At 59.7% G+C, this 25,937-nt stretch overlaps 3 protein-coding genes across 3 annotated transcripts; 1 reads left to right on the top strand and 2 right to left on the bottom strand.

Annotated features, from left to right (window-relative positions):
- Positions 1–397: 397 nt before the first annotated feature.
- PERCC1 (proline and glutamate rich with coiled coil 1) lies at positions 398–2,646 on the top strand. The gene is made up of 2 exons (XM_058849704.1): positions 398–625; positions 1,780–2,646. The coding sequence occupies exon 2, from the start codon at positions 1,812–1,814 to the stop codon at positions 2,511–2,513; it is 702 nt and encodes a 233-aa protein (XP_058705687.1). The 5' UTR covers positions 398–625; positions 1,780–1,811; the 3' UTR covers positions 2,514–2,646.
- Positions 2,647–3,299: 653 nt separating this feature from the next.
- Positions 3,300–22,998, bottom strand: CLCN7 (chloride voltage-gated channel 7). The gene is given in 27 exon segments (XM_058849870.1): positions 3,300–4,460; positions 4,551–4,631; positions 4,735–4,911; positions 5,263–5,322; positions 5,417–5,549; positions 6,036–6,121; positions 6,287–6,414; positions 6,714–6,765; positions 7,056–7,225; positions 8,462–8,555; positions 8,782–8,920; positions 9,415–9,475; positions 9,974–10,028; positions 10,354–10,470; positions 10,931–10,995; positions 11,374–11,467; positions 11,625–11,708; positions 12,370–12,432; positions 12,820–12,900; positions 13,573–13,682; positions 14,081–14,213; positions 14,783–14,848; positions 15,070–15,141; positions 15,810–15,881; positions 22,868–22,954; positions 22,956–22,976; positions 22,978–22,998. Coding segments are annotated over 27 exon segments (2,409 nt in total). The 3' UTR covers positions 3,300–4,373.
- Positions 22,999–23,823: 825 nt separating this feature from the next.
- PTX4 (pentraxin 4) lies at positions 23,824–25,821 on the bottom strand. The gene is given in 3 exon segments (XM_058849811.1): positions 23,824–24,040; positions 24,042–25,175; positions 25,298–25,821. Coding segments are annotated over 3 exon segments (1,614 nt in total). The 5' UTR covers positions 25,697–25,821; the 3' UTR covers positions 23,824–23,959.
- Positions 25,822–25,937: the final 116 nt, after the last annotated feature.

The following is a 25,937-nucleotide window of genomic DNA, read 5'->3' as shown; positions in this document are numbered from 1 at the left end:
CACAGGTTCTAAAACCCCTCCCAGGGCTGGTCGGGGAGCCCAACATCCATCTCTAAGGGGCACAAGGCTGGAGATGAGTGGTCTGAAGCTGCATGAGGGTGGTGCAGGACCTGGGGGTACCCCACAGAAAGGCTTTGCCCACTGCAGCGGCAGCCCCTGTTTGCAGAGGCATCGCTCGATACACAGTATGTTCTTCAGAAGATCCCTACTCCAGGAGTCAAAATAGCATGAAATTTAATTTTACGCCTATTTGACAAAGCTTGATTTCGCCTCCAATCAGCAGGGAGATAAGAGCCCTCGGCACAAGTGTGAGGGCAGTTTGGCAGCTGGGGCTGCCGATTTAATAGGTGAATTTACAGGGACAACACTTGAAAATCCCCTGGCTAGTGAACCATTAAGGTGAGCCCTGCCTTCCGTCCCCGCGTCCCTCCCCGAGCCGCTCTCCCGTTGCTGGGTGCTAAAGCAAACCCCAGCTCTGTTTACCGAGTCTACTATTACAATACGGCTACCAAATATTTGCCAGCCGTCAGCTCGCTGCTCCGCTATAAATACTTCAGGCCCAGGTGGAGGGACGGGCAGGGGGAGCGGCGCGGGAGCCTATGCATGGCCAGGCAGCAGCGCCAAGGTGAGTGCGGAACCGCGGCCCGGGCGATGCCCTCCTGGCCCAGGGGTTTCTCTGGCTGAGGGTGGCGGTGGGACAGGCTGTGGTGGTCCTGCTCCTCTCCCCCCACAGCTCAGAGATGTGTGCTGCCTCGTCAGGCTGAGCCCCCATAACCCAGCCTGCGGCAGAACGGAGGCAGCACCGGGGCTACCGCGGTGGGGGTGGCACAAAGAGGGACATGGAGATGGCAAGGACAATTTTAGGCTGGGAGCAGGTCCTGGCACCACGCTTGGTGTGGTAGGAGCAGGTCTGGTTACCCAGGTCTGGGGACCCTCTCAGCATGGCCAGGGGTGTCCTGCAGCGAGGCAGGGCTGGGGACACTTCAGCACAGGTAGCATGAGCTACAAAGGGGCCACATCTGGCTCAGCGAACCCCAGCTGTGGCCAGAGGCCAGCAGGGCAGGGCAGGGACACGGTGAGTTCACTCTGTTGCAGGGAAACCCAAGAGGCCATTGTGTGGGCAGGGCATGGGGCCCTGTGGCACTGAGCCCAGAGGGGCAGGGTGGGTGCTGAGCCCATTCACCTCCATGCAGAGCCCCGGGCTGAAGGGGAACATCCCTCTGCCCCACAGTTCTGGATCACGCCCTCACTGTCCTGCATCCCATGGCCTGGTGTGGACATCCACGTCCCATGGATCAGTGCAAACGTCCCTGCTGCCCCATGTCCTATGACTTGGGGACATTCCCATTGTCCCACACCCCATGGCTTGATGGGGACATCCCTGTTGCTTGATGTCCCACGGTTCAGTTAGAACATCCCCACTGTCCCATGTCCTGTTGCTTGTAGGGGAATGGCATTTCTGCTGCTCCATGTCCCATGGCTCAAGGTTATGCTCCTGCTGCCCCATATCCCATATTTTGGTGGGGACACCCCTGCTGCCTGCTGTCCCAGGGCTGAGTGGGGATGTCCCAGGTGGATACCCCCACTGCCCTCTTTACCATAGCTTGGTGGGGACATCCCCGATGCCCCACCTCCCACACCCCATTACTTGTGGGGCACATCCCTGCTGCCCTGCAGCCCCACCTTAGCCATGGTGTGGCACAACAGGGTCCCCTGCCCTGTCAGGGCTGCTGGGAGGTGCCAGGTGTGTCACCCTGACCCCGCTGTCCCTGCCCACAGGGTGAGTCCTGGGGGTGCCTCTGAGCGCTGACATGGCTGCGGGTGTCATCCAGCCCCTGGCCGAGCTGCGGCTGCCCTCGCCCTTCCCTCACGGCCTCCTGCTGCCCACGCACCCTGAGCCCGACTTCCCCGACCTCTCCGAGGAGGAGGAGGAGGAGGAAGAAGAGGAGGAAGAGGAGGATGTGGAAGCAGTGGAGGAGAGCGTGAGGCCGGAGCTGGCCAGTGTCTCCAGCACTGCCGAGACCACCCTACGTCTCCTCAAGTTTTCGGAGCTCATCAGCTGTGACATCCAGCGCTACTTCGGGCGGCGGGGCCGGGAGGAGGCCAGCAGCCACCCCGTGCCCGCGGACTGCGGCTCACCCCAGAGCGCTGAGGCTGTGCCCGAGGCCGTGGCCCCGCGGGCCAGCCCGGGGGCCACGCACAGGCTGGGGCCGCTGGCCGAGCTCTTTGAGTACGGCGTGCACCGGTGCCTGCCCGCCCGGGTGGCCGGCGGCAGGACGCAGCGGCTGGAGAGGAAGTACGGCCACATCACCCCCATGCACCGCAGGAAGCTGCCACCCTCCTTCTGGAAGGAGCCGGGGCCAGGCCCCGCCAGCCTCCTCCACACTGGCACCCCTGACTTCAGCGACCTCCTGGCCAACTGGACAGTGGAGCCAGGGCCAGAGCTGCCAGGGGCTGGGCGGGAGCTGCCGGGTCGCCCGGGGCTGGAGGCAGAGCCCTTTGCTGGGCTGTGACCCCACTGTGGCCCCGGTCCCGCCACGTGCCACCCAGTTAATGATAAACCTGGTGGCCCCAGTGCCAGCGCCGGGGCACTCGGAGCTGCCGGGTCAAAGCTGGTGACGGGACGAGTGAATAAATGACTCCCGCCAGGCACCAGCGTGTGCGGTGTCCTTTGCCACCCGCCACCGTGGTGTCCCTGCTGCCAGACACAAAGGGGCACGGCTTGGCATGACCCTCGGGGGCTGCCCCTAAAGCAGAGGGAAGAGGAGGGAAGCGCGGTGGCGGCAGGAGCCAGCAGCCCGTGTTTACTCTGCGCCCCAAGTCGCTGGATCCCATCCCCTTATCTCGGCCGCGCCAGGGCAAAGGGCGAGCGGGGCCTCACAAAGAACCCGGCTGTCAGCACGCAGGGGGGACCCAGCACTGCCCGGGGCACCCACTGTGCTCCACAGCTCCCCTGCCCCAGGGCACGGCCAGGGATCCGGACCCACACAGGAGAGCAGGGCTGGCTCTTCCCCACGGCCAGACCTGGCTGTTACCAGGGCCCAGCTGAGGCATCCTCTGCTTTGTGGTGGCTTTGTGCTGGTGTTGAAAGGGAAAAGAACCAGGGAAGGGGCAGCCAGCCCCTGCCTTGAGCCCTGCTGGGGGGCAGCACCCAGGATGCAGCTCCCCACACCCCCCAGCCTGTGCCCTTCCAGCAGCAGGAGGGGGGGGACAGGGATCAGTTCAGCCCCAAGGGGACACCTGAGCCTGGACAGTGGCCTCAAGGGAAGATGGGAAGCAAGAAGCAGACAGCACAACAATCAAAGTACAAACAGACTTTATTTCAGCACAGATCCCGCAGTCAAAAGCCTCTCCAGGCACCAGGTTGCCTATCTCCAAGTGAGGAAGGGGCAGTCCCAGGGCAGGGGGCAGGGCAAGGCCAAGGAGAGGAACAAGGATGGGGGCAGATGGAAGAAGTGAAGTGCCAGGGCTGGCTTTGCTCCCACCCTCAGCCAAATCCAGGACTGGTGGTGGAGGAGTCTGGGGAGCCTGGAAGGCCCCAGGCTGCTGGAAAGGGCCAGAACATGCCCCAGGACTGACTCTGGATCCCAGTACAGGAGCAGCAGTGGTGGGATGACAGCAGGAGTGGCAGAAGGGCACAGGCTGCAGGACCAACATTGCCCCAGCACAGGCAGCTCTCCCCTCCCCATCCCTGCCCCAAACCCCAGGGCTGTCTCCCCACACATGGGTCGGGGTCAGAGTGGCTGAAGGAGCCAAGAAAGAGCCAGAGGCAGTAGCTGCAGAACCAGGGGAGCCCTTTTATTGCACAGCCAAGCAGGGCACGTCCCTCTCCTCAGTCCCAAGGAGCAGGGAGGCAACCCCAGAGCTCAGCCCAACCCAGCAGGCAGGACCACAGGGCAGCAGGGAATGGGGGTCTGGGGGCAGGAGGGAGCCCCATCGAGTCCCCTCTGCTCCTCTCACAGGCCCTGCAGCCGAAGCTGGGGCAGGGCTAAGTCCCAGACAGCCCAGACTGCATGGATGAGGCAACAGAGGCCACGTGCGGTGTCAGAGGAATGTGCCCAGCTCAGTAGGGCAGTCCTGCTCCTCATGGAACACTCTAGCCTTCACCCAACCTTCGAGGAGAGCCTATTCCAGGAGCTAACAGAGCCAAGGGTGAATTTTGATCCCTCAGGGAAGCAGAGCAAGGGGTGACAAGAGGAGGCAGTAGACGTGGGAAGGCAGCAACAGGCAGGAGGGCCGGGGCAGCACGGCCATGCCAGTGCTCCAGGCACCGTGACACCTGCATGGACTGGCCCAGTCCTCTCCCCACCTCCTGCAAAAGGGGGTCCCCAGCTCCAAGGGGCCGGGGCACATCTCTGCTGGGCCTCACTGCCTCACGTCTGTGCCAGCGAGAGCTCCTCCAGGCCCTCCTTCCCCAGCCGGTACCTGGCGAGGTCCTTGCGGGTCACCATTCCCACCACCTGCCAGGAAAGGGACAGGTTACAGCCTGATGTGGGCACACAGAGCTGGGGGACAACGTGTCCCTGTCCCCTGGAGGAGCCCAGACTCACCTCATTACGATTGTCCACGACCACCAAGTGCCGCAGGCCCAGGGCTCGGAAGAGCTTGAACACCCGCGGCAGAGACGCCTCCTGCAAGGCAGAACGGGAATGGGGGAGCTGCAGCACCCCCAGCCAGCCCCCACTGCCCACCCTGGTCCCTGGGGAGCTGTGCAGAGGGGTCCCTGGCTGTTACCTGGGGCACGGTGTAGGGCGAGGGGTTCATGAACTCGCTGAGGTCAATCATGCACTCGCGCTCGTCCTGGGAAACGTGAATGGACTGGATGGGGGGGAAGCGGGGGTAGGCATCCCGAAAATCCTTCAGCTTCAGCCGCCGCTGCACCAGGTTCAGGTTGGCCCTTTCCACAAAAACCTTGGGAGGAAAGAGATGGTTGGGGACTATCCCCACAGAGCTCACCGGCACCAAGACAATGCACAGGGCCAGGGAGGGGAAAGGGCAGAAGTGTGGGACAGATGAACCATCTGCAGAAGCACAGCCTGTTTCCCTGTTTCCCTCTCACTCGGGGTTTGTGAGCCCAGGGGTGTGAAGGATGACGCTGGGGTGACCCCACCACCGAATGGCAGCACCCACCATCCCCCTGGGTGAGCTGAGGGAGATGACAGGGACCCTGTGCCAGCTCCTCCTGAGCAAGGCAGGCAGCAAGGGGCCTGAGACAGGACTGGAACAGCAGCCACAACCCAGTCTCCAGGCAGCATCACCCACCTTGTGCTTCAGCAGGACGATGAGCTGGGAACGCAGGATCAGACCCCGCAGCCCGGCAACCTGCAACAGGGCACCGTGTGTAAGGGTCCCGCTGTGAGGGTCCCTTGTGTGGCCACCCCAGCTGCATCCCCCTCCCCAGGGCCACCCAGCCGACCTGTGTGGTGTCAGGGTTGCTCTCCACCACAGGGAAGCCGTTGTGGTTGGAGGAGGTGTCACTGAGGATGTCCACGACGGTGCCCACGCGCTCGATCCTGCGCAGGCAGGTGACAGGAGTGCTCATCACCTCCCTGCAGGGAAAGCTCTGGGTGAAACACAGCCCCATGGCAGCACACACTGAATAGTGCAATCACACATGGGTTGGGTGGGAAGGGACCTGTAAGCTCATCTCATTCCAAACCCTTTCCATAGGCAGGGATACCTTCCACTAGACCAGGTTGTTCCAAGCCCCACCCAGCCTGGCCTTGGACAGTTCCAGGGATCCAAGGGCAGCCACAGCTTCTCTGGGCACCCTGTACCAGGGCCTCCCCACCCTCACACCCTAAATATCCCCCCCAAAACACACAATTCCTCAGTGCTGATGCCTCCTCTGTCCCCAGAAGCTGCCAGGGAGAGAGGAAGGAAGACACTGCAGATCACATCCCTGCTGGGGAAGAAGCTGGGCTGTGGTAGCAGGGGACAGCAGGCTCCTGTAACCAAAAGGTCACCTCTGCTCCCAGCTCAGGCCAAGAGTGTGGTTCAAAGGCTGCTGCCACAGCAATACCCAGCCCACCTACCTGGCTGTGAGGGAGTGGGATGTCACTGGGGCCTCCCAGTGCAGGAAGGGGACGCTCTGCAGCTGGATGTGCATGTCATACAGTCCCTACAACAGGAGTCAAGCCATCAGGAGAAGCCTGGTGAGGTGCCAAGGGGCACAGCCAGGCAGCAGCTCATCCCTCAGAGCAAGCACATGCCTGTCCTGGCCCCCCACTGCCCCCCAGCACCACCAGCCCTGACCCACAGTCCTGGGGAGCACACCAGCCCTCACCTCCACAAAGTAATCTCCCACAATCTTTGCTGTCATCAGCACCAGCATGATGGGGAAGCCATAGGTGACGTTGCCTGTTGCCTCCATCATGATGACTGTGAGACTCAGCGTCATCCGCACTATCCCACCTGCCAGAGGCACCCAGGGAGGTTGGGAGTTTGGAAGGGCAAGGAAACACAGAGTGAGGGCATATAGAACACCTGAGGGCCCTGAATCTCTCAGTGATCTGCCTGCCCAGAGGTGCCCTGGGTGAGCCCAGCCCTCACCGGTGTCCCAGCACTGCCTGTGCTTGGCAGGGTCATGAGGAAGATGAGGAGGCTGACAGCCAGGCTGGGCTTCAGCTGGGAAGGAAACTGTCAGGGAAGCAGGGAATGCTTTTTCCCATGACATCTTCACCCCAACCACCACCGTGCCATGGGGAACTCACCCAACTGTGCAGCAGCTCCCATCAGGGCGTACTTCCCAGGATCAGCCCAGATCTGAGCACAGGAGAGAGAAGGAGCCAAGTCACCTGCTGGCTCCAGGGCATTCAGAGATAGTCAGCAGAGTCTTGGCCCCCAGAGCCCCCTCCAAAGTGGGGAGAGGTGCCTGAGGCTGCATTAACAACCCAGCTGCTGTCAGGGCTCCACTGGGACGTGGGGAGGCCCAGACCCAGCTCATGAAGAGAAGAGAGGAGCCAGCCCCCTTCAGCGCTCTCAGCCAGCTCCAGGCACGCTGTCTGAACATGCCACCAGCCCCAGGGTGCCAGGGCTGCCCGGGCAGGACTCACCGAGCCCTTGGTCAGGTAGGACAGGGAGATGCCGAAGAGCCTCCCCCAGGCTGCCCCGATCAGCAGGGAGGGGATGAAGACCCCTGCAGACACTGTCAGGCCGTAGGTCCAGCAGGCCAGGAAGAAATACATCAGTGTGAACATGCCCAGAGTCATGGGGTTGTAGGAACCTGGCATGGGGACAGAAGAGATTCAGTGCTGATCCCACAGCCCAGGGGACACTGTGATGGGCTGGGGCCACGGATCAGGCAGCAGCAGCACCACGACACACTCCCAGCAGTGAGAGCACCTCTTCTTGGGCTCTACCTCCTGCCCTGGCAGAACAGCCCTTTCAAACTGGCTCTTCAGGCTATTTCTGTCCCCTCCAGCACCCCCCACCCAGCCAGTGCCATATCCCAAGCCCTCACATCCCATTCCTCCATCTCGTGACTCGTCCCCTCCCAGCACTGTGGTTCCCAGACTCCCATGATGAACTTCAAAGCCCCAAGGGAGGGACTGCCAGGGCTGAAAGACAAGGCTGGGAGGACAGAGGTCCCACTGCCAGCTTTGGGATCAACTGAGCAGGGCAGGTCCTGCAAACTCCCTCCCATCTTGAAGCTCCCACAGCTGCTCCAGCCAGTGCCATGCTGCCCCACAGCACAGGCTGTGCCATCCCAGCGAGACCCTGCTGACCCCACAACCCAGCCAAGTGCTATTTTGGGATAGCTGAGCAGCCCAGTCTAGTTTAAACAAGTACTCAGCAACCTCTCCTTCAGACAGAAGCCTTGAGCCAGGGAGGACCCAGCACTGCAGGGAGCAGCCCCAAGACACAGGATGGTCATCTCTTGGCTGCAGGTGGCCAAGCTGCACCCTCTGGGCTGAGGATCTCTCTGTTCCCCACCCACGTGCAACTGGGCACAGAACTCAGACTCCACAACAGGCAGAGGAGACACTGGGGTTACAGCAGACCCAAGGAAAATGGAGCTAGAACCTTGGAACCAAATTGCATTTCTCAAGCAAATCCAAATCCCAAAATCCACCTCCACAACCTGCCCAGAAGGTAAAGTCATTATAGGGCAAGCAGCCCTGCTAATTAAGAAAACATCCCAGCAACATTTCCAGAACAGACTTCAGACAGACAGCAAGGGTCAGACACACTCTCACACAACTCAGAAGCAACACAGCCTGCAAATGTGCACGAACAAAACCAAGTCCTTGGCCCCACAGCCTCCCAACACCACAGCCCTTTGGCCAAGCTCACAGGTGCCACCAGGCACAGCACCCATCCCTCCTCCTTCCACCACTGTAGCGCAGTGTTTTGTGAAGCCCTCATGGGCTGATCATCCTCTGCCTTGCCCCAGGAGCGGTCAAGGAACACATGGACCCTTTCTGCTCACGTTCAATGCCTCACTGCTGGGTGCACTCACCTGGAGGGTCATGGAAGAGGTTGACGACGCTCTTCTCGGGTGTGTTGAAGAAGGCAGTGGCCATGGAGTTGTACTCTCCATCAGCACAGAAAAGCTGAAAAGGCAAGATAAGAAAGAGCTGGAAGTGGCAGGGAAGGCTGGGGGTCCTGTGCCAGTGAAGAGGCAGCTCTGGACAGGGAGGACACCTACAGCATCCTTGGGTCTCCAGCTCTGCTTGCACTGGAGGGCATCAGCTGCAAGGTCCAGTGCCCCAAACCCAGCAGGGTTTTGTCTCTCTGCTGAGCCCCCCACCCTGAATGCTGTTCTGCAGCATGTCCTACCTGCAGGGGATATGCCACAGAGCTCCCCTGGATGGGCTGGCAATCTCTTGAGCAGTAAATCATGACAAATCCCACGGTCGCTGTCACTGCTGCCACCAGCATGGCCTCAACCACCTGGAGGCAGGGCCGGTGGATGTACCTGTGAAGAGAACAGAGGAGCAAAGGTGGCACCCAGGGGTGTGGGCAGCATCAGCCCCAGCCTGGCTGGGCATGTCACATCAGTCTGGCTGCCTCTGCTCCTTGCCCAGACCCTGCCAGGCTGTCCTGCTGCTTGAAAAGCTGGTAACAGGTATTGCCTGGGGCAGATTGGTCTCAGTTTGCTTTAGCAGCTGTCTCCCTTCTTTTAGTCCTTTCAGAGCAGGTGACAGTCAGGTCTGCACTGTCTGCACCTCTCTGAGCCCTCGAGTCACTGGAGGGAAATACTTGTCAGGGTCAGAGCAGTGCTGGGATGCTGTAGGTCACAGCCTCGGCCAAAGGCAGTCAGAGGCATGTGCCATCTTTCAGGAACTGCTGTTGCTCACATTAAGTGAGAGATTACAGCCTTGCTCCATCTGGGAATGCCCCTTTGAGGGAAGGCAGAAGGCACCAGCCAACCCACATCAATCCCCTTCATTATCACCTGGGAGCTCTTACCTGATCCGGAACATCGTCAACCAGTAATTGAGGGCATTGAACAGGGCTCCAAGGATCCCTCCTGCCAATGGGAGAGAGGAAAAGCTCAGCACACAGGGCCCAGGCTGCCCACAACACAAGGGACCTCTGGAGATGATCCACAACCCATCCAGAGTGACCAGCCCTGGGACTTGTGGATGCTGCCCCTGCAGCCAGCCAGGACCTGGCACCACGAGGAGCCTGGCACCAGCAGCAGGTAGCCAGGGGCCAATATCACAGTGCTGGCACCAGGCAGGCAAAGGACAGGCCAAATCCATGGGGATATGGGCAGCTCACATGGCAGCAGGACTGCAACACACTGACCCCACTCAACATGGGTTAAAGAGGCTTGATTTGCTACTAGGGCTGGGCCAGGGTCCAGCTCTCATCCCTGCATAAGGCCCACAAGTAGTCTCTGCTCCAGAATTTAATGGATTCCCCATTTTCCCCAGGAAACTGGATGCCAGAGCTTTATAGACGCAGACAGAGAGCAGAGGAAATTATTCAGACTAATCAAATTGAAACAGCAGCATTCTCTTACCAACTACTCCCATAAAGATGAAGATAGGAATTTCCTGGATTGTGTATCCCATTTTCTGCAAGCAAGAAAGAAGTGGGTTTCAGATCTTCTGGCCCATCTGCAGTCCCACAGTCAGTCACAGACTGCTGGGACAGCACCACTCCACATTGGCACAAGGTTTCCAGATCTTCCCCAAAGTCTCCCCTGAACAGCCCACAGCCTCCAGAAATTCCTTCTGCTGGGGCTGGTGGAGCTGAGATCTGGCCAGACCCCACAGCCTGCTAAGACAGAGCCTGCCTCAGCCCCTGGGTGAGGTTACAGAAAAACTGATGTCCCCAAATCTGCTAAGGGCTGTTTCCAACCCCCCACCAGAGCCCCACGTGGGGAATACCTGTGCCTACCTCGCTATCAAATCTGCCAAAGTTGATAAGCCCAGGGCTGGAGAGATCCCAGGCATTGCCATGGTAAACGCTCAGGACAGAGTTCAGCGTGAAGGTGGAAATCATGGAAGCAAAGAACTGGAAGGAGATGCAGCCCAGAGTCACTACCCATGCCTCCAGCCCCATTTCCTCACCACATGCCCTGTGCACTACCCCAAACCACCCCCAAGGCCCTTGGGCAGGGCTTGGTGTCCCTGGTGTGGTGGGGACAGGAGGCCACAATCCCTGTGGCAGCACTTTGGGCAGCTTACGCTGACCAGGGTCTCACTTCTCCTTTTGCCTCTCTGTTGTCCTGGGGCATAGCCCAAAGCAGCTCCTTTGGAAAGAGGCTGGCAGCAAAATGGAGCTCAGCCAGGCCCAAATTCAGCCCCTGAGGAGCAGGGCACAGGGGGGGAGCTGGGATGCTGTTCCCTGGGATGGTTTACCCATGGGTCCTGGCTGGAGCAGGGGTGTCAGGAGGCCTGGGGCTGCAGGGCACAGGGAAAAGGCAATGCCTCACACCAGAACCAGCAGCTCTCCACTGCTTTCCAGCACTTACGATTCTCCATGTCAGGAACTGGTTCCAGAAGGATGCCCCTTCCTCCAAGCTGAACAGGACACCCCCTGCAAACACAAGACACAACAGCTTCACAAGGGGCAGGTGCCACGGCCCCTTGCCTACAGCACCAGCTGAGCACCCAAGATTCACCCCAGGCCATGTGCCCACACCACCCAGACGCTCTCACAGGCAAGCCCACCAAGCCATCAGTGATGCACTGATCACAGCAAAGCCCCCCACTGTCATTCTCCATCCCAGGGAGGCAACATTTGGGATCTGAGGCAGATGAGCCCTTTGGCCTTGGGCAGGGCCAACACTTTCACAGCAGGAAAACTTGGAAGGCCCCTGCAGTGCCCTACACAGATCCCAACAGCTGCTGCCAAACAAGTGGGAGCAACCTCCTGAAATCCATGTTCTCAGTGCCAGAGAGCCAAGACACACACCCACGGGGGCACCGAATGCAGCCGAGACACCGGCGGCAGCTCCAGCCGACACAAAGTCCCTCTTCTCTGTGTCTCTGCGGAAGTACTCGAAGATCTGAAACAGGAGTGAAGGCAGCCTTAGGGCTGGCCACAGGCTTGAGTTTAGGTGAGACACAGGAGATGACATGGATGATACCAAGCCAGCAGTGGGAACAGCCTGGTCTGGCACAGAGGGGCTCCTCCAGCACAACCCCTCAGACCTCGACACCAACCTTGAAGTCTCGCTTTAACGATGTGGATCTTCCCTGGGAGATCCCGGCAGCAATCACGGATCCAGAGTGAATCATGGGTCCTTCCTAGGGGCCAGAGAGCAGAGTCAGATCAGGGAAGGAAGAACAGGGATGGCTGAATGCTGCTCACCAGCTTGCAGTCCTGAAGCTGGATGGGAGTATTTCCCTCAGGGAAATACAGACCTTGACATCTTCCCCATTCCCATCCCAGAAGTGCTCAAGACCAGGTTGGAAAGAACTCTGAGCAACCTGGTCTAGTGGAAGGTGTTTCTGCCCATGGCAGGGGTTTGGAATGAGATGATCTTCAGGATCCAACCCAAACCATTCCATGGTTTTATGAAATCCTTATTCTAGCATGTCCCTCCCTTGCCCACCTTCTGCTCCCACCAGCAGAGGAAACAAGTGTTTCCCTTGCCTGCCTTCAATCCCAGCAAACCAGAGAGGTCCCAATGGGGCACCCAAGTCTTCCCCATCTCTTTGCAGGGACAACCCACTGATGGACAGAGGCTGCTGCTCTCCTGCCCTCAGCCAAGCCCCACACAGGCTGGCACCACGTACCGCAGGGGCTCCCCAAGCTTGGCAGTGCCGTGGTCTCCTTGGCCAGCAGACACCAGGGAATAACACTGGGAAGTCACCACAGGGCCCCCAGCACAGGACCGGTGACAGGCTGTGACACAAGTGCCAGCAGCAGGGACCAACACGTCAGAGAGCGCTTTGCACACATCACCTTCCCAACTGCCAGGCCACCGACCACCGAGAGGATGACCCCACAGACTTTGATCACCAGGGTCTGCAAAACAGAGAAGGGCACAGCACATCACAGGGGTGGCACGAGGAACAGGACCATGGCAGCCACAGGGGACACACAGCCAGTGGGCCCTAAGGCATGGGAGGATCCAACAACCCCGAGGGAACTTGTGACTCTCCACCCCACCACTGTGGCAACAGGACTTGTCAATTTTCTTCTTGGTCAGAGCAAAAATCTACACAAAGCTGCTCTTCCCAGTGCCAGCTGCTGGTTCCAGGGCAGGAGATTTAACCTCTGGGCACTGGGTGTGGGGGAAACAGCTATGGAGCTGGGAGCTCAGGCCAGCTCCTGCTGTGCCACAAAGTGGGCAGGGAGCACTCCAGGAGGACACAATGTGCTCAGGCCACCCCATCACCTCCTGCTTCCTACCTTGAGCCGGACAACATGTGGAATCTTCACGCCATTGAGGTAACATTTGATCTGGGGAATGCCACTGCCGGCTGCCACGGGCTGCAGGGAGCAGGGAGAGCTGTCACACTCAGGATACCTTACCCCTGTCTCTCAGCACAGGGCACACACAACACACCCTCAGGGTGGCTCTGAGATGAGGCCAAAGCTTATAAACAGGCTCTGGAGATAGGCTTGAGGGAGGCACCCACTTCATAAGGGCAAATGTGCCAGGGGAAAGGAGCTGGCTGGGTTCTTGGGGACACTCAGGTGTTCCCCCACCCTGTCACAGCTACAGAAAGGTCACACTTGGTGGCCAGGGAGAGCAAGGGCAAAGCCACAAGGAAGACACTGTGGATTAGAGCGATCCATAGGGACTCCAAGTCTCTGCCTCGTCCTTCAGAGGCTGTCCCTGAGGCACCCAGCCAGACTGGTCTCTGCTGGTACTCAGGTACACCCAACACAAAGAGGCTCAGCTAGGGCCAAGGCTTGGAAGAGCTGCGCCCCTGCCCAAGGCCAGGGCACAGCCTCTGCCCCAGGCTGCCAGCACATCCCAGCAGTGTGACAGCCCCACAGAAACCCCACAGCACAGCTGGAGCCAACACCAAGGAGCTGATGCTGCCAGGAGCCAAACTTGCAGAAATACATTCACTGTTTACAAAATTTTGCATGTTTTCTGGAAATGTGACCCTTCTTTGCCCATGTAAAGAGCCCAGAACAGTTTCAAACTCTTACCTCTATGAAAGCAACGATCAGAGAGCCCACCATCACCACACTGGCATTCAGGGTGGCCCAGAGTAACAGGGAGAAAGAGAGGCCTCCTTTGGCTGTGAACTTGTCAATGTCTGGGGCAGCAGCTCAGGGAAAGGCCAGTATTGCTTGGGTACCATCCCTCCCACCACAGCATCTCACAGAATCACAGGATGGCTTGGGCTGGATGCAACCTTACAAACCATCTAGTTCCAACCCCACTGTGTGGGGCTGGAACCTCTGGGATGCCATTCACTAGACAAGGTTGCTCCAAGCCCCCGTCACTTAGGGCATCCAGGGCAGCTGAAACGAGCCTCCTCTGTTATGGCAATGCCCAACCACAGCTCAGCCCTGCAGAGCAGCTGGGCAGCAGAGTCTGTGCTCCCAAACTGGGGCGAGAAAGCGCTGCCCTCTTCCCCCACGACCCCTCTCACGGCTCCCAGGAGATCCCAGAGGTCCCAGCTGGCCAGCAGCCACTGCTCTGTGAGGATACTGTCCTTCACCACCCGGTACTTGAGCCCAGCCAGGTTCTCCACCACGATGTCGATGAAGCAGGCGACGAGGCCGGTGAGGATGCCGATCATGGCGCAGATGACCCAGCGCTTGATCTCCACTGTCCGGAAAGCCTGAGGGGCAGACAGCAGTCACACCCTGCTGCCATCCAGGGGACCCCAACACACCTGCCACCCTCCCCAGCACAGTCCCAAGCCTGGGAAGCTCTGAGGAGGGCCAGGGAGCACCAATGCTGGCTGACCCGTCCAAGCCTGGATGCAATTTACTGATTTCAAGCAGTGCTCTTGTACCTCTGTGGGATCCCAGCTGCTTTTCCAGCTTGCCTGCCTTCATTAGGCCTATCCTGTCAGGACTCTTGCTGTGGCACTGGTTCCCAAAGCCCCCAGGGCAGATGTTTCACATGATTCCAGAAGTCCCTCTGCTCAGGGACCTGCCCCAGACCACCAGGCAATGCCACCACATGCAGCCAGATTAGCTCCCATTCCAACCACCTCATGCTGGGTCCGCAATACTGTGGCTTCACAGCTTGTCACAAGCTGGACAGTGCCCATAAACCCATCCCAGCTCAACCTAGGCTTTAAGCACAACCTCCTGTGGCACAAAGAAGCTCCCCAGCAGCCAGGCAGAGGGAACAGCTTGCCTTGTCCACCCCACCTGAGATGATTTGCCCAGCAAGACTCACCGCATGGTTTATCCTCCTTTCCTCCTCCAGGAACAGCTGGTTCTCACTGTTGTCATAGTCCAAGCTCTAGTTTGGGAAAGGGAGGTGCTGTTATTGTCTATCAGGCGCAGACACCCCCATGTTGGGGGGTGTTGCCTTCACCCTGCTCCTGTTATTATTTTCCTTCCTCAATTCCACTCCTTCTGCACTGAACCCACCCTCACTGGGCTGCTGTGAGCCCTCAGCCCTCACACCTCACCTGCTGCATCCCAGAGGGCAGACCTGAGATGGGGCAGACGGGCACTTACCTCGTACTTGAGTGACAGGAGCTTCTCATTGTGGGGGATCTCGTTGGGACGCTGCCGAGGGACCTCTGTCTCCTGTGGGATGGGATGCACAGCTCAGGATGGTCAGGTTGGAGTCCAGCCCTCCCATCCCCATGCAACTGTCAGTTTAACTCCTTTAGATGATCAGAAGATGCACAGAGGACTGTGCAGGTGCCAGCTGCCTGGCAGGCAGGGATCTGAGATGGTTTTCCACCAGTTGGTGGGTGTGTGGGATTTCAGGCAGCTGGACCAGCTGTCAGGGGTGCACCCTTACCAAGCACCCCCAGGCAGGATGTCTCCCCAGGAGCAGGTGGAGGGTTTGCCAGCTGGGTACCACACTGCCATGCTGACCTGGCACTGAATCCAAACAACTCCATACTCCAGTGGAGGGCAACCTTTCACCTTGGCAGGAAATTCCTTAGGCCAAAAGCAAGGAGCTATTTCAAGCAAACTCATGTTTTTGGGCAGAAACCAAGTTCTGTTTCCCAAACGCCTTTGACCATGCAAGCTGTTCCCAGCTCCGAATTAGGGCATTTACTGAGGATGCCAGAGGGGCCCCTGGGGCAGCAGCAGCTGCCCATGCCACAGAGGTCACCCCACCCAGGAAGAAGCGCTGGAGTCCTTGTGGAACAAGCAGAAAGTTAAGGAGGGAACAGCAGCAGCTGTTACTGGGAGAAGGGAAGGGGTCTCAGAAACAGTGGGCCCCTCTCTGTGCCACTCACCAGCTCATGGATGTCCTCGTTGAGGTCCACATTGCTCAGCTGCCCGATGCGCAGGAAGGGGGAAGGAGTGAGCTGAGGAGAGAAGGGGAAAGGAGGTCAATTCCTGAATGCACTTCAAATCTCTCAGGATTGCAAGGTGCGAGATACTCGTGCTCTGCCTCCTTCACAGAGGAAGCCTTCACAGCCTGCCTGCTGCTGCCAGAGCCCCTCAAAATGCAGCACCCTGCCCTGAGGACACCGAGGAGGTGGGATCCAACACCCCAGAGGGAACCAGAGGCAGCAGCAGCTCACCAGGATCTGAGTGAGCTGTTCCAGCCTGTCATCTGGCAGAGCCAGCTCACCTGGGGAGGTGCCAGCCAGCAGCGGCTCGCTGGGGACTGGCCACCAGCAGCCCCCGGCACAGAGCCGACAAAGCTGTGCCGAGCAGCACGTTCCCCGCTCCCCGGAGGCTGGGGAGGGACAGAGCCCCCGGACAACGCGCCACCTCCGCAGCCACAAGCTCACCACGACGTGCCCTCGGCTGCCAGGCCCAGCCAGAGGCAAGGGACAGCTGAGGGCACGTCTGGCTCTGCCATCTGCTCCACAGCAGCAGTTCCCAGCCAGGAGAGGAGCACATCGCCTCAGAGTGTTTGTCACCCCCCGAGCAGCTGGGACCAGAGTGACAGCCAGGCTGGCTGCCAGCCAGGAGACACAGGAGGAAGTGGGAGCACTGCTCCTGCACAGCTTTGGGGACTCTGGGGTCTCTCTGAGCCGGCCCCAGTGTGATGCTGGCAAGCAGCATTTGCACCTCCCTCTGGGGAGCAGGTTCTCCTTTCACTGCTGATCACTCAGGCTCTTTACTGGCAGCACAGCTGCAGAGCAGGGGAGGTTTTGGACTGTTTGGGGCACCTCTGTCTCCTGGATGAGGCAGGCAGGGGCTCAGGCTGCAGCTGAGCAGTGCCACAAGGGGACCCAGCTGGAGCAGGTGGGCTGCAGTCCCCTCCATCGTTGTGAAACACAGGGATGCACAGGATCCGAGCACTGACCCTAAGCACAGCCCAAATACCACTCCTCAGCATTAAGATCCTCCCCTCCAGAGCCTTATCCCTTCCCAGCTGCCAGTGAAAGAACTGAAGGATAAAAGAGGGATGGTGAACAGAGGGCTCTGGCATGTCGGTCTCTCTCTGCTGGCAGGTCCCAGATTGAGCCCCTCGCTACTTTAATCCCCACGATCCCGTCTGGAACGTGCAGGCCAGAGCTGCTGGGAACCCTGCACGTCACTGCAGAGGAAGAATATCCCTTTGTGTTTGCAGCCTGACATATTTTCCCATTTTTCCCTCTGCTCCACATCCTCCTTCACTCCCTGACCTGCAGATGGGTACTGCCCCAGCTTCTCAAACCCTCTCTGGTGCCCTTTAGCCCTCAGCAGCCCCAGCCCACAGTGCTCCACGCTGCCATTTTCAGACACTGCTTTGGCAAAATCAGCCTGGGCTTTGTTTCTGCTCCATGATGGCTCCACATTCCCAGTGGAAAGGATCCAGGTGGACCCTTTTCTCAGCAGTCAGAGCAGACCACTCTGGAATTCTAGGAGCTGGGCACACACAGAGCTGTCACCTCCCTGGACAGGAACTTAGGGTCACAAGCTGGATACAGGAGCTGCCTGTCCCAGTGCCCAGCTGCTCTGCTGGCAGGCTGAGGTCACAGCCAGGCCCCCATCATGCTGGGGAGGAGGAAGGACACATTCCTTGCCCTGAAACCTGGAGGGACAAAGCTGACACCTTGCAAAGGAACACATCCCACCTGGACTGAGGAAGCACAAGGATTTCAGGCTCCCGTTAAGTGCTGCACATCTAGGGCAAGATCAAGGCAAGGAGATGGAAAACGTCACTCATGCCATGTCCCTTGTGTAAGATCTCAGGCAGGACCAGCCCTTCTTGGAAAATTCTCCTTCTGTTAGCTATGGGGTCTGCAGACAGACCAAATGGGGCTGAACCAGTGACACCCCAACCTCTTCCCTCCTTCCCTGTGGAAAAAGCAGCCAGGGCACAGCAGGACAATCAATTCCCAATGGGTTAAGCACCAGCAGGACACAAGTGCAGATGAAGGGAAAGGAGGTACAGTGAAGCCTGAAGCTGAATTTCCTTAGACAAGCAGCATGTTTCTAATATCCTTCCCCCGAGTCCTGGCACCCCTCTGGCATCTGCAAGCAGAGGCTTGGCTCCTGTCTCACCCACCACAGGGATCACATGCCAGGAGGGCAGGAAAGAGCTACTTCCAGCAGCATCCAAGAATGATAAGAGAAAAAGGAGAGATTCAGGCAGCCTGGAGCCAAGAGAAAAGGTTATTTGTGCACAGCTCAAAGATTCACTCAGCAATGCCCTCCTTGGGATGTTTTCAAACTCAGCCAAGGCAGCTGCTGATCCTGGGTACGTGTGATGTTGGTGTGACTGCGCTGTGGTTATCTCCAAACAAAAACATGCACTGCTGCCGAAACCCAGGGGGCACAGATGGGTTAACAGCTCTCCTGCCCCAGGAGAGGCTCTGGGACACGCTGAGCCTCACTCTGCTGGTGGCACACGAGCACCCAGACCTCAGCCCATTTGGGTGGTAAAGTTAATTCCATTCTGAGCTCTGCAAAGAGATGTCTGGAGCACTGGTGTGAATCAAAGTAAGTTATCATCAGTGTTAGTGGGCAGGAATGTTGGCAGGCAGGGCTGCTCCTCCAAGGGACCCCACCAGGCTGCAGGGAAGCTCCCAAATTCAACAGAGGCAAATACAAAGCCCTGCACCTGGGATGGATGAGTCCCAGTGGTCAGAAAGGAGCTTGGTTGACAAAGTCTTGCAGTGACCTGGTGGATGAGTGAAGAGGTGTCACTGGCACAGACCTGGGGTGGAGGTGGTCAACCCCCTCCCAGGTGATGCAAGATCACTGCCAGAAGGTCTGGGAAAGGAATCCCACACCTCCATCTGGCACCTGCAATAGCACACCTGGGACTTGGCATCCAATTTGGGCTTCCTGGGACAGAAAAGGCACAGAAAGTGAGCTCAGCAAGAGAGCTGGGGGTTGGAACACATGTCAAGATATACAAGGAGAAGCTGGTGCTTCTCAGGGAGCTCTTCATGCCATCTCCAGACACCAAACAAGAAGTTACAGATGGGACAAAGACTTCCCTCGAAGCTTTGCATTGATGGGACAAGAAGCAGTGGATAAACTGCTGTAAGGGAAGTTCTGCTTAGATATCAGAGCCAAACCTTCACCCTGTGGCTGGTGACACACTGAACTTGGGACCAAACAGGGTGCAGAATAGTTACCCAGAGCTCCTCTGGATGTGTCCCTCAGAGATCTGCTCTTCACAGGGACTGGACTAGAGACCCTAGCTCATGCCCCTCTGTCATGTTGGCACCCACTCTGAGACCAGCAAGAGCAACCTCAACATGAAAAAAATCTTAGCAGAAGATCTCAACCACCACCTTCTACTCATGCCCTGAATGCATTAACTCCATGATCCAACCCAGGCTGTGTGCACAGCAACCAAGCTGTGCCCCCCAAACATTGCTCTGGAGAACCATCAGGTTCAGACAGGGAGGGCCTGACTCTGCTCCACAGCCCATTTCACAGGGATGAGCCAGTGAGGCTCCTCCCTGCAGGACACGACCCAGCATGAGGAGACTCCCCCCAGACACTGCCCCTTGTCACTGTCCTGTGCTCAGTAACAAACTGGCAGCACGTGACTTTCTGTTATCAATGAGATAAAGCCCAGCACAGACCACAGGAGGAGCCCACAGAAGCTGTGGGAGGGAGGGAAGAGGATTTCCAGCCCCCAGGGCCCTCTTGGCAGCAGAACACTGCCCCTCGTACCAGCCTGGGTGACAGACTCCAGGCTGTGTCACCAGCACAAGAACCCTGTCACAGCTCTGGCAGTGAATGGGGGGATGAGCTACAGGGCTTTTGAAACCCCCCTCCTCTGACACACAGCCACAGCTGAGACAGGCTTCAAACCAGCCCAGCATCATCTCCAAAATGCTTCACAGCAGGAGAGAACAGGGCTCCTCACCTCCAGGCTCATCACAAGGGACAAAGCACACATACTTCCCCCAAGGTGTCACCACTTGGCCATGGTTTTGCTTCCAGGCTCCTGCTGCCACTCCCAGGGCACAGCTGCTCCTCGACCCATGCCTCCACAAGGATGGGAAATGCTGTCATTGCCCTGGCCTTTCTCTTGGCACCGGAGCAGCACAAGGATGAAGCACTGCCACAGTCCCTGATGGCCTGAGCAACCTGCAGAAAGCTTCCTGAAGTTCCCATGCTGAGGGAAGCTCCTGCCACCACTCGAGGGCAGTGGCTCTCCAGACTCACAAGAGCAGGGACAATCAGCCTCTCTGCCAGTAACCTGGGCTGTGCAATCTGCAGCACATCTGCCAGGAATCAAGGCTCACCCAGCACTCAAACTTCCCTTTTTCTGCCTCCTCCCACCAAGATTTCTTGATTGCAGCCTGGCCACTTTTTTGCACTCTGTTACTTGAGATTAAAGAAAACGAGACCAGCAACAGCCAGAGATGCAGAATAAACACACAGGGGCTAAGAAGGACAACCTGCCCAGCAGCAGCCTGGTCTTCATGATGGTGACCCCTTGTTCCAGGCAGCCTTTAAAGTAGGAGCATGAAACCAATCCCAAAGTCAAATATCTTACAGCATATCTCTGATGGTAGCGAAGGAGAAAGGCTCTTCAACAAAAAAAAGTTTCATGATGGAAATTGGCTGCTCTTACTAAGATTTTCCACCCAGTCCCCAGCCTGAGAACCAACACACATGGCTGGAGAACACAGGAAAGGGACGGCCCACAGCAGGCGTGATGCTCAGAGGTACAGGCTGCCTCTCACTTCTTGATATGCTCAAGGAAGCCTTGGTGAGAGGATGAAGGTTTAGTCAGCTCAGCTGGCCACACACCCTGGGAAACCTCAGGGACAGACCCCTCACACCCCCTCTATGGCCACAGGTATGTTTATCCAGGCTCTCCTCATCTCCTGCCCACCAGAACTCGATCTCAGTCCCTCACAGCTGTCAGCTGGGGAGCTACAGACCCGTGTTTCCTCCGGTCACCTTAAGATCACTTTCATTTCCATTGAACAGGCATGTGAGAAAGAGAAGAAGCTCTGCTAGGGGACATTTTTATTGTATTACCACAACCCAGGTTTAAATCTCTCCTGAGCTAAGCAGCTCCAGCCTCTCTTTATTTCTCTGCCAAAGCTGTCCTGCCTTCCTGCTTCAACCCACACAACTGAAAGTCATCTGGGGCAAAGGGAGAAGCAGCTGCCCAACACCAAAATACAACTCCAGCCCTACAGTGACAACCCAGCTGCCACTGCCAGGGGCACGTGTGGTCTGCAGCTCCAGGAGGGTATTCCCTCTCCTCCCCTGCCAAGGAAAATGCCACGCAGTACCATGCCACCAGCTGAGACCTGAGCTGCCTGCACTGTGAAGGGACACAGTGGCAATAAATCACATTGGTAGGGCTGGGTGTCCACCTCCAGCTGCCCCTGCTTCTTCCAAACCACCTTTCCTAATGACCCCCAGCCACTAGATCTGGTTAATCCCTATTCTAACACCCTTCAAACCCACAGAATTCCCTATGTGCTGTAAATATGTGGGGTCCTGTTGCACTGCCCAGGAGGATTACTTTCATTTTCACCCCAGAACAGCTGCCATGGCACAGCTGCCTCCTTCCAGCTGCCATTCCCTGCTCCCAGAGCACTACACAAAGCTCTTCCAGCCTAACGAGCCCTGCATTTCCCTTTAATTAGCCCGCTGTTCTGACTTGCCCAGGAGCAGGGCAGCACAGAATCGTGCTGGGCGAGACATCCCTGCTAACAGCTGCCAGAATCTGGCACTGTTCCTCCCTAAGCTCAAGTCTCCCAGGAAACTCTGCACAGGAAATTCAAGGATGCCACCTGGAAGCAATGCCTGTCCCACCTGGTGCTGGCACTGGAGTGCTCCATGGTCCCATCCTGACACCCCATCCACACCTCAGCCCAGCAGAGCCTTCCTGCCCTCAGCTTCACTCTGGAACAGGTGCTGAGTGCCTCAGTTTTCTTCACTGAGCTGCATGTGGGGGAGAGACGGCCAGGCAGGCAGCCTGAGGATACACTGGAGAGAAGCTCTCCTCTCTTAATTACCCCAAATTAACCTGTTAGAAGGAGCTGGCCTCCCTCTGTAACACAGCCCACCTTGGACCTGCTTTTTGCCAGTGCAGCTCCATGCATCCCACAGGACAGCCTGCAGATCCAGTGTTAGAGGCTCTTGTGCCTGAGCCCTACCTGTTGATCTGAGCAGCAGCAGCATGTCAGGCTCCCACAGAAAGACATTTTTAGCAGAAATTCATTTAGTACAAATTAATTTTTCATGGGCAGATACAGACAGAACAAGGAGGAATGGCTTCAAACTGAACAAAAGGAGAATAGATGAGATGTCAGCAGGAAATTCTCCTTATGAGGGTGCTGAGGCCCTGGCAGAGGTTTCCCAGAGAGGTGGTGGCTTGTACTGCCCCTGGAAGTGTTCAAAGCTAAGTCGGACAGGGCTTGGAGCAAGCCGGTGTAGTGGAATGTGTCCCTGCCCACGGCGGGGGGTAGAACAGATGAGCTTTAAGGTCTCTTCTAACCCAGCCCATGACTCTCCGAACGAGGAGAGCAGCCCCAGCGGGCAGGAGCAGGGCTCCTGCTGCCAGGGACGGTCCCAGGGCGGCGGAGCAGCGGCCAGGGGCTGCAGCAGGGACGGAGCCGGCCCCGCACGGCGCCCGGCTGGGCACTGACTCAGTGCCACGCTCAGATTTTCCCTCACGAGTGCCCCCGGCCGTGGCTCCCCCCGGGCCCTCCCCGCCGGGTCCCGACAGGTTCTGCTTTCCCAGCCCACGGGAGCCCGGAGCGCGACCCCGACCGTCCCCGCCCAGCCCCGGGGCAACGAACGCGGTTAAAGGCGACCGGGGGAGTGCGGGGGGGCGCAGACACGGCCCCGCCCCGCGGCCCCCAACCCTCTCCGAGCTCCCTCCGGCGCAGAGCCCCCCGCTCCCGGGGGCGGTACCCACCTGCCGGCCGCTGCCCGCCGCACCCGGGCCGGTACCGTTGAGCAGCGGGGTGGTTTCACCCGCACGCCCGTCCTCGTCGTCGTCGCGGGTCGCGGCCGGACCAGGACACCCTTCTTGGCGACGTTGGCCATGCGGGGCGGCGGCGGCAGCTCCTCCACCGGGCCTGCCCCGCCGCGCGGTCATGTGACCGCCGCACCGCCATCACGTGGCCGTCAGGGCGGCCGGGGGCGCCCCGAAGCATCATGGGAGTTGTAGTTCTGGTGAGGCCTCCTCGCCCGGAGCTGCCGCGGGACGGGACGGGACGGAATAGGATTAAGATTAGGATTAGTGGTGTGGGCGGGCTGAGCGGGACCGCGGTGGTGACGGCCCGAGAGGTTGCGAAGCCGCCTCGAGGCTTTGCCCCACACACACTCAGCCGGCAGCACGGCCCCGCCGTCCCCAGGAACGTGGGGCTTCGGGAACTGCGGGAGCCGACGCTGCTCCAGCTCTCCAGGCACAGAATTCCTCAGAGCAGACGTTCGGGAAGCCAGTGTGCTTCGCCCTGAGCCCCCTTGAGCAGCATAGCTCGGCCCAAAGCCCTGCCCCGCCGAGGAGCGCCGCGGGCAGGGGCAGCGCACGGGACCGGCGGCGGCTGCCACGGCAGCGCTGGCTCACCCCGGTCACGGGCGGTCACGGGCCAGTCACCGGCAGTCCCGTGCTCCGCTCACCCTGCTCTGACTCAGGGGCAGGGAAGGAGCACGCGTCGCCCGCCTCGGTTGCCTGTGCTGAGCAGCTCCTGCCCGCCCGTGAGCGGCACCGAGAGTTACAGTGAATGAGCAGGACAGAAATAAAATCGGTTTCTCTAATGTTCGGAGTATTTTAATAGGAACGATGGGCTGTACATCCTCTAGGAGCAGGAGACCTCCGGCTTTGGTCTCACCTCTGCCGTACTGGCTGCCATTTCCCTTTTCCCCTCCTCTGGTGGGGCTGGTCCTGAGATGCTCTCCCTGCTGGCTGTCCCATCACGCTGGGCGGATTCAGCTCGTGTCGGGAGCGGCACCATGAGCCAGCCGTGACCGCTGGTAGCCGGCACCATTCCTGCTGTCAGCCTCGTCAAAGGCAGCGCTGGAGGCAGGGACACGCCACCCTCCGCACCCCGCCCTGCACCGAGGCATCGGCCAGTGTGAGGAGAGGGGCCACGGGGCAGCCCCCTCCCGGTCGCCATTCTGGCCACCTCCCCGGGCAGGAGAGCCCGTCTCCAGAGAGCGAAACCAGCCAGGTGACCCACAAAACCTCCTGCAGTGCCCAAGTCCATGTTGGGGCCGTCCTGCCCCCAGCCCAGCACCAGCGAGCCACCAGCGGGAATTTCATAGCCCTGCTGGAAGCCGGAGCCGGCAGCCAGCAGCCTCCTGTCCACGTAGAAGCGGTACTGGCCCTGGACGGAGGACCAGGTGAGGCACAGGTGGTGCCATTTGCCATCCAGGAGCGGCACCACCGGGAGATCCCGAAATTGCCGGTCCCCCACGATGAAGCGTGCAGAGCCGGGGCGATCCCCACCGCGGCCGTGCACGGCCAGTTCGCTGTGCCCGTCCTCGGTGCCGTAGGAGAGGAGAGGACCGAGGCGAGGGGCTGGGGTGGCCAGCCAGGCACAGAGGGACATCGCCCGCAGCCCCCGCTGTGGCCCCAGCCCCAGGACGGCCCTGTGCTCAGCGGAGGAGTTGGGGAAGAGCAGGAGGGCACCGGTGCGACAGGCAGGGGAGTCGGGCACCGGGGCGGGGGGACCGTACCTACCCTCTCCCGGCTGCTGGGGGGCCGGGGGCTGCTCCCGGGGGACCGCGGTTCCGGTGAAGAGCACCGGTGCCATGGTCTGGGGTCCTGGGGCTGCATCGCGAGGGGTCTCCTCATCCTCCCCGGGCGCTCCACCAGGCCCGGCATCAGCCGGCAGCCAGTGCCCTTCTTCCTGCCGATGTTGCTGCCACAACGGGACAGCCTGGCCCGGTGGCTGCTGCTCCAGCTGGCTGCCCCGGCCCCGGGCAGCGTCTGGCAGACCGTGCGGTTTGGTGCCAGCCTCCACCAGCGCAGCCGGCGGGTGGGTGAGCAGCGGGCTCAGGGCACCCACTGTCCCCTCCAGCCTCTTCAGCCTGCGGCGCAGCCGCCGGCCAGCGGTGGCCAGGCGGGCCAGCTCGGCACCCAGGGCGGACCGGGCAGCGTCGGCCGCCTCTGCCTGCTCCGCCAGTGCCTGGAAACGTCCATCGATGTTGTAGGAGATGTTGTAGTTGCTGGCGATGCTCTGGAGATGGTTCAGCGTCACCTCCTGCAGCCGGAGAAACTGCAAGGGAATGGGATGATGTGGAGTGAACCCATGTCCCCATGTCGGGTCCCCGCCCAACCCAAAATGCTGAGTGTTCAGCACAGGCTAGGCAGCACCCCCTCCCCGCCCCGGGCACCCACCTGCTCCTCCAGGCGCCGCAGCCGCAGGAGCAGGGGGCCGGGGCGGGCCGGGGGCCCCGGGGCCCGGGACAGGCCACCCTGCAGGGCGGCAGCGAGGACCAGGCAGAGGGGCAGTGCCATCCCCGCCATCCCGCTGCCGGACGTTTTCTGCCTGCACGGCAAGGCCGGCCCTGGCCCCCGCCGTGTCCCCCCGGGCAGCCTCCACCGTGATGAGATCCGCAGCCAGCGCTGGCACGGCCCAGCACCGGGGCTCCCAGCGCCGATCCCCGGGCCAGAGCTCTGCGGGGGCGGCTGGCCCCGGCCCAGACCGCCCGGGGCTCCGGCGTCCCGCGGCGGGGGCCGGACCGGGGATATTCGGCTGAGAGGCGAGGAGAGGTGTGTGAGGAACACTGGGCACATGGCTGGGTGCAGAACAGGGGGGACAGTGCCGGCAGGACAGGACAGGGCAAGTAGGACGGAGTGGTCAGTGCCGGCCGGACAGGACAGGACAGGACGGGACAGGGAGGGTAGGACGGAGTGGTCAGTGCCGGGCGGACAGGACAGGGAGGGTAGGACGGAGTGGTCAGTGCCGGGCGGACAGGACAGGGAGGGTAGGACGGAGTGGTCAGTGCCGGGCGGACAGGACAGGGAGGGTAGGACG

The sequence above is a fragment of the Poecile atricapillus genome, chromosome 14 (assembly GCF_030490865.1).
Source record: "Poecile atricapillus isolate bPoeAtr1 chromosome 14, bPoeAtr1.hap1, whole genome shotgun sequence".
NCBI lineage: Eukaryota > Metazoa > Chordata > Aves > Passeriformes > Paridae > Poecile > Poecile atricapillus.
The sequence above is the reverse complement of the archived record's forward strand: the minus strand, read 5'-3'. Positions and strand labels throughout refer to the sequence as shown.

What these genes read in the sequence shown, in the direction of transcription:
- PERCC1 (XM_058849704.1), top strand. Translation starts at nt 1,812, where the DNA reads ATGGCTGCGGGTGTCATCCAGCCCCTGGCCGAGCTGCGGCTGCCCTCG.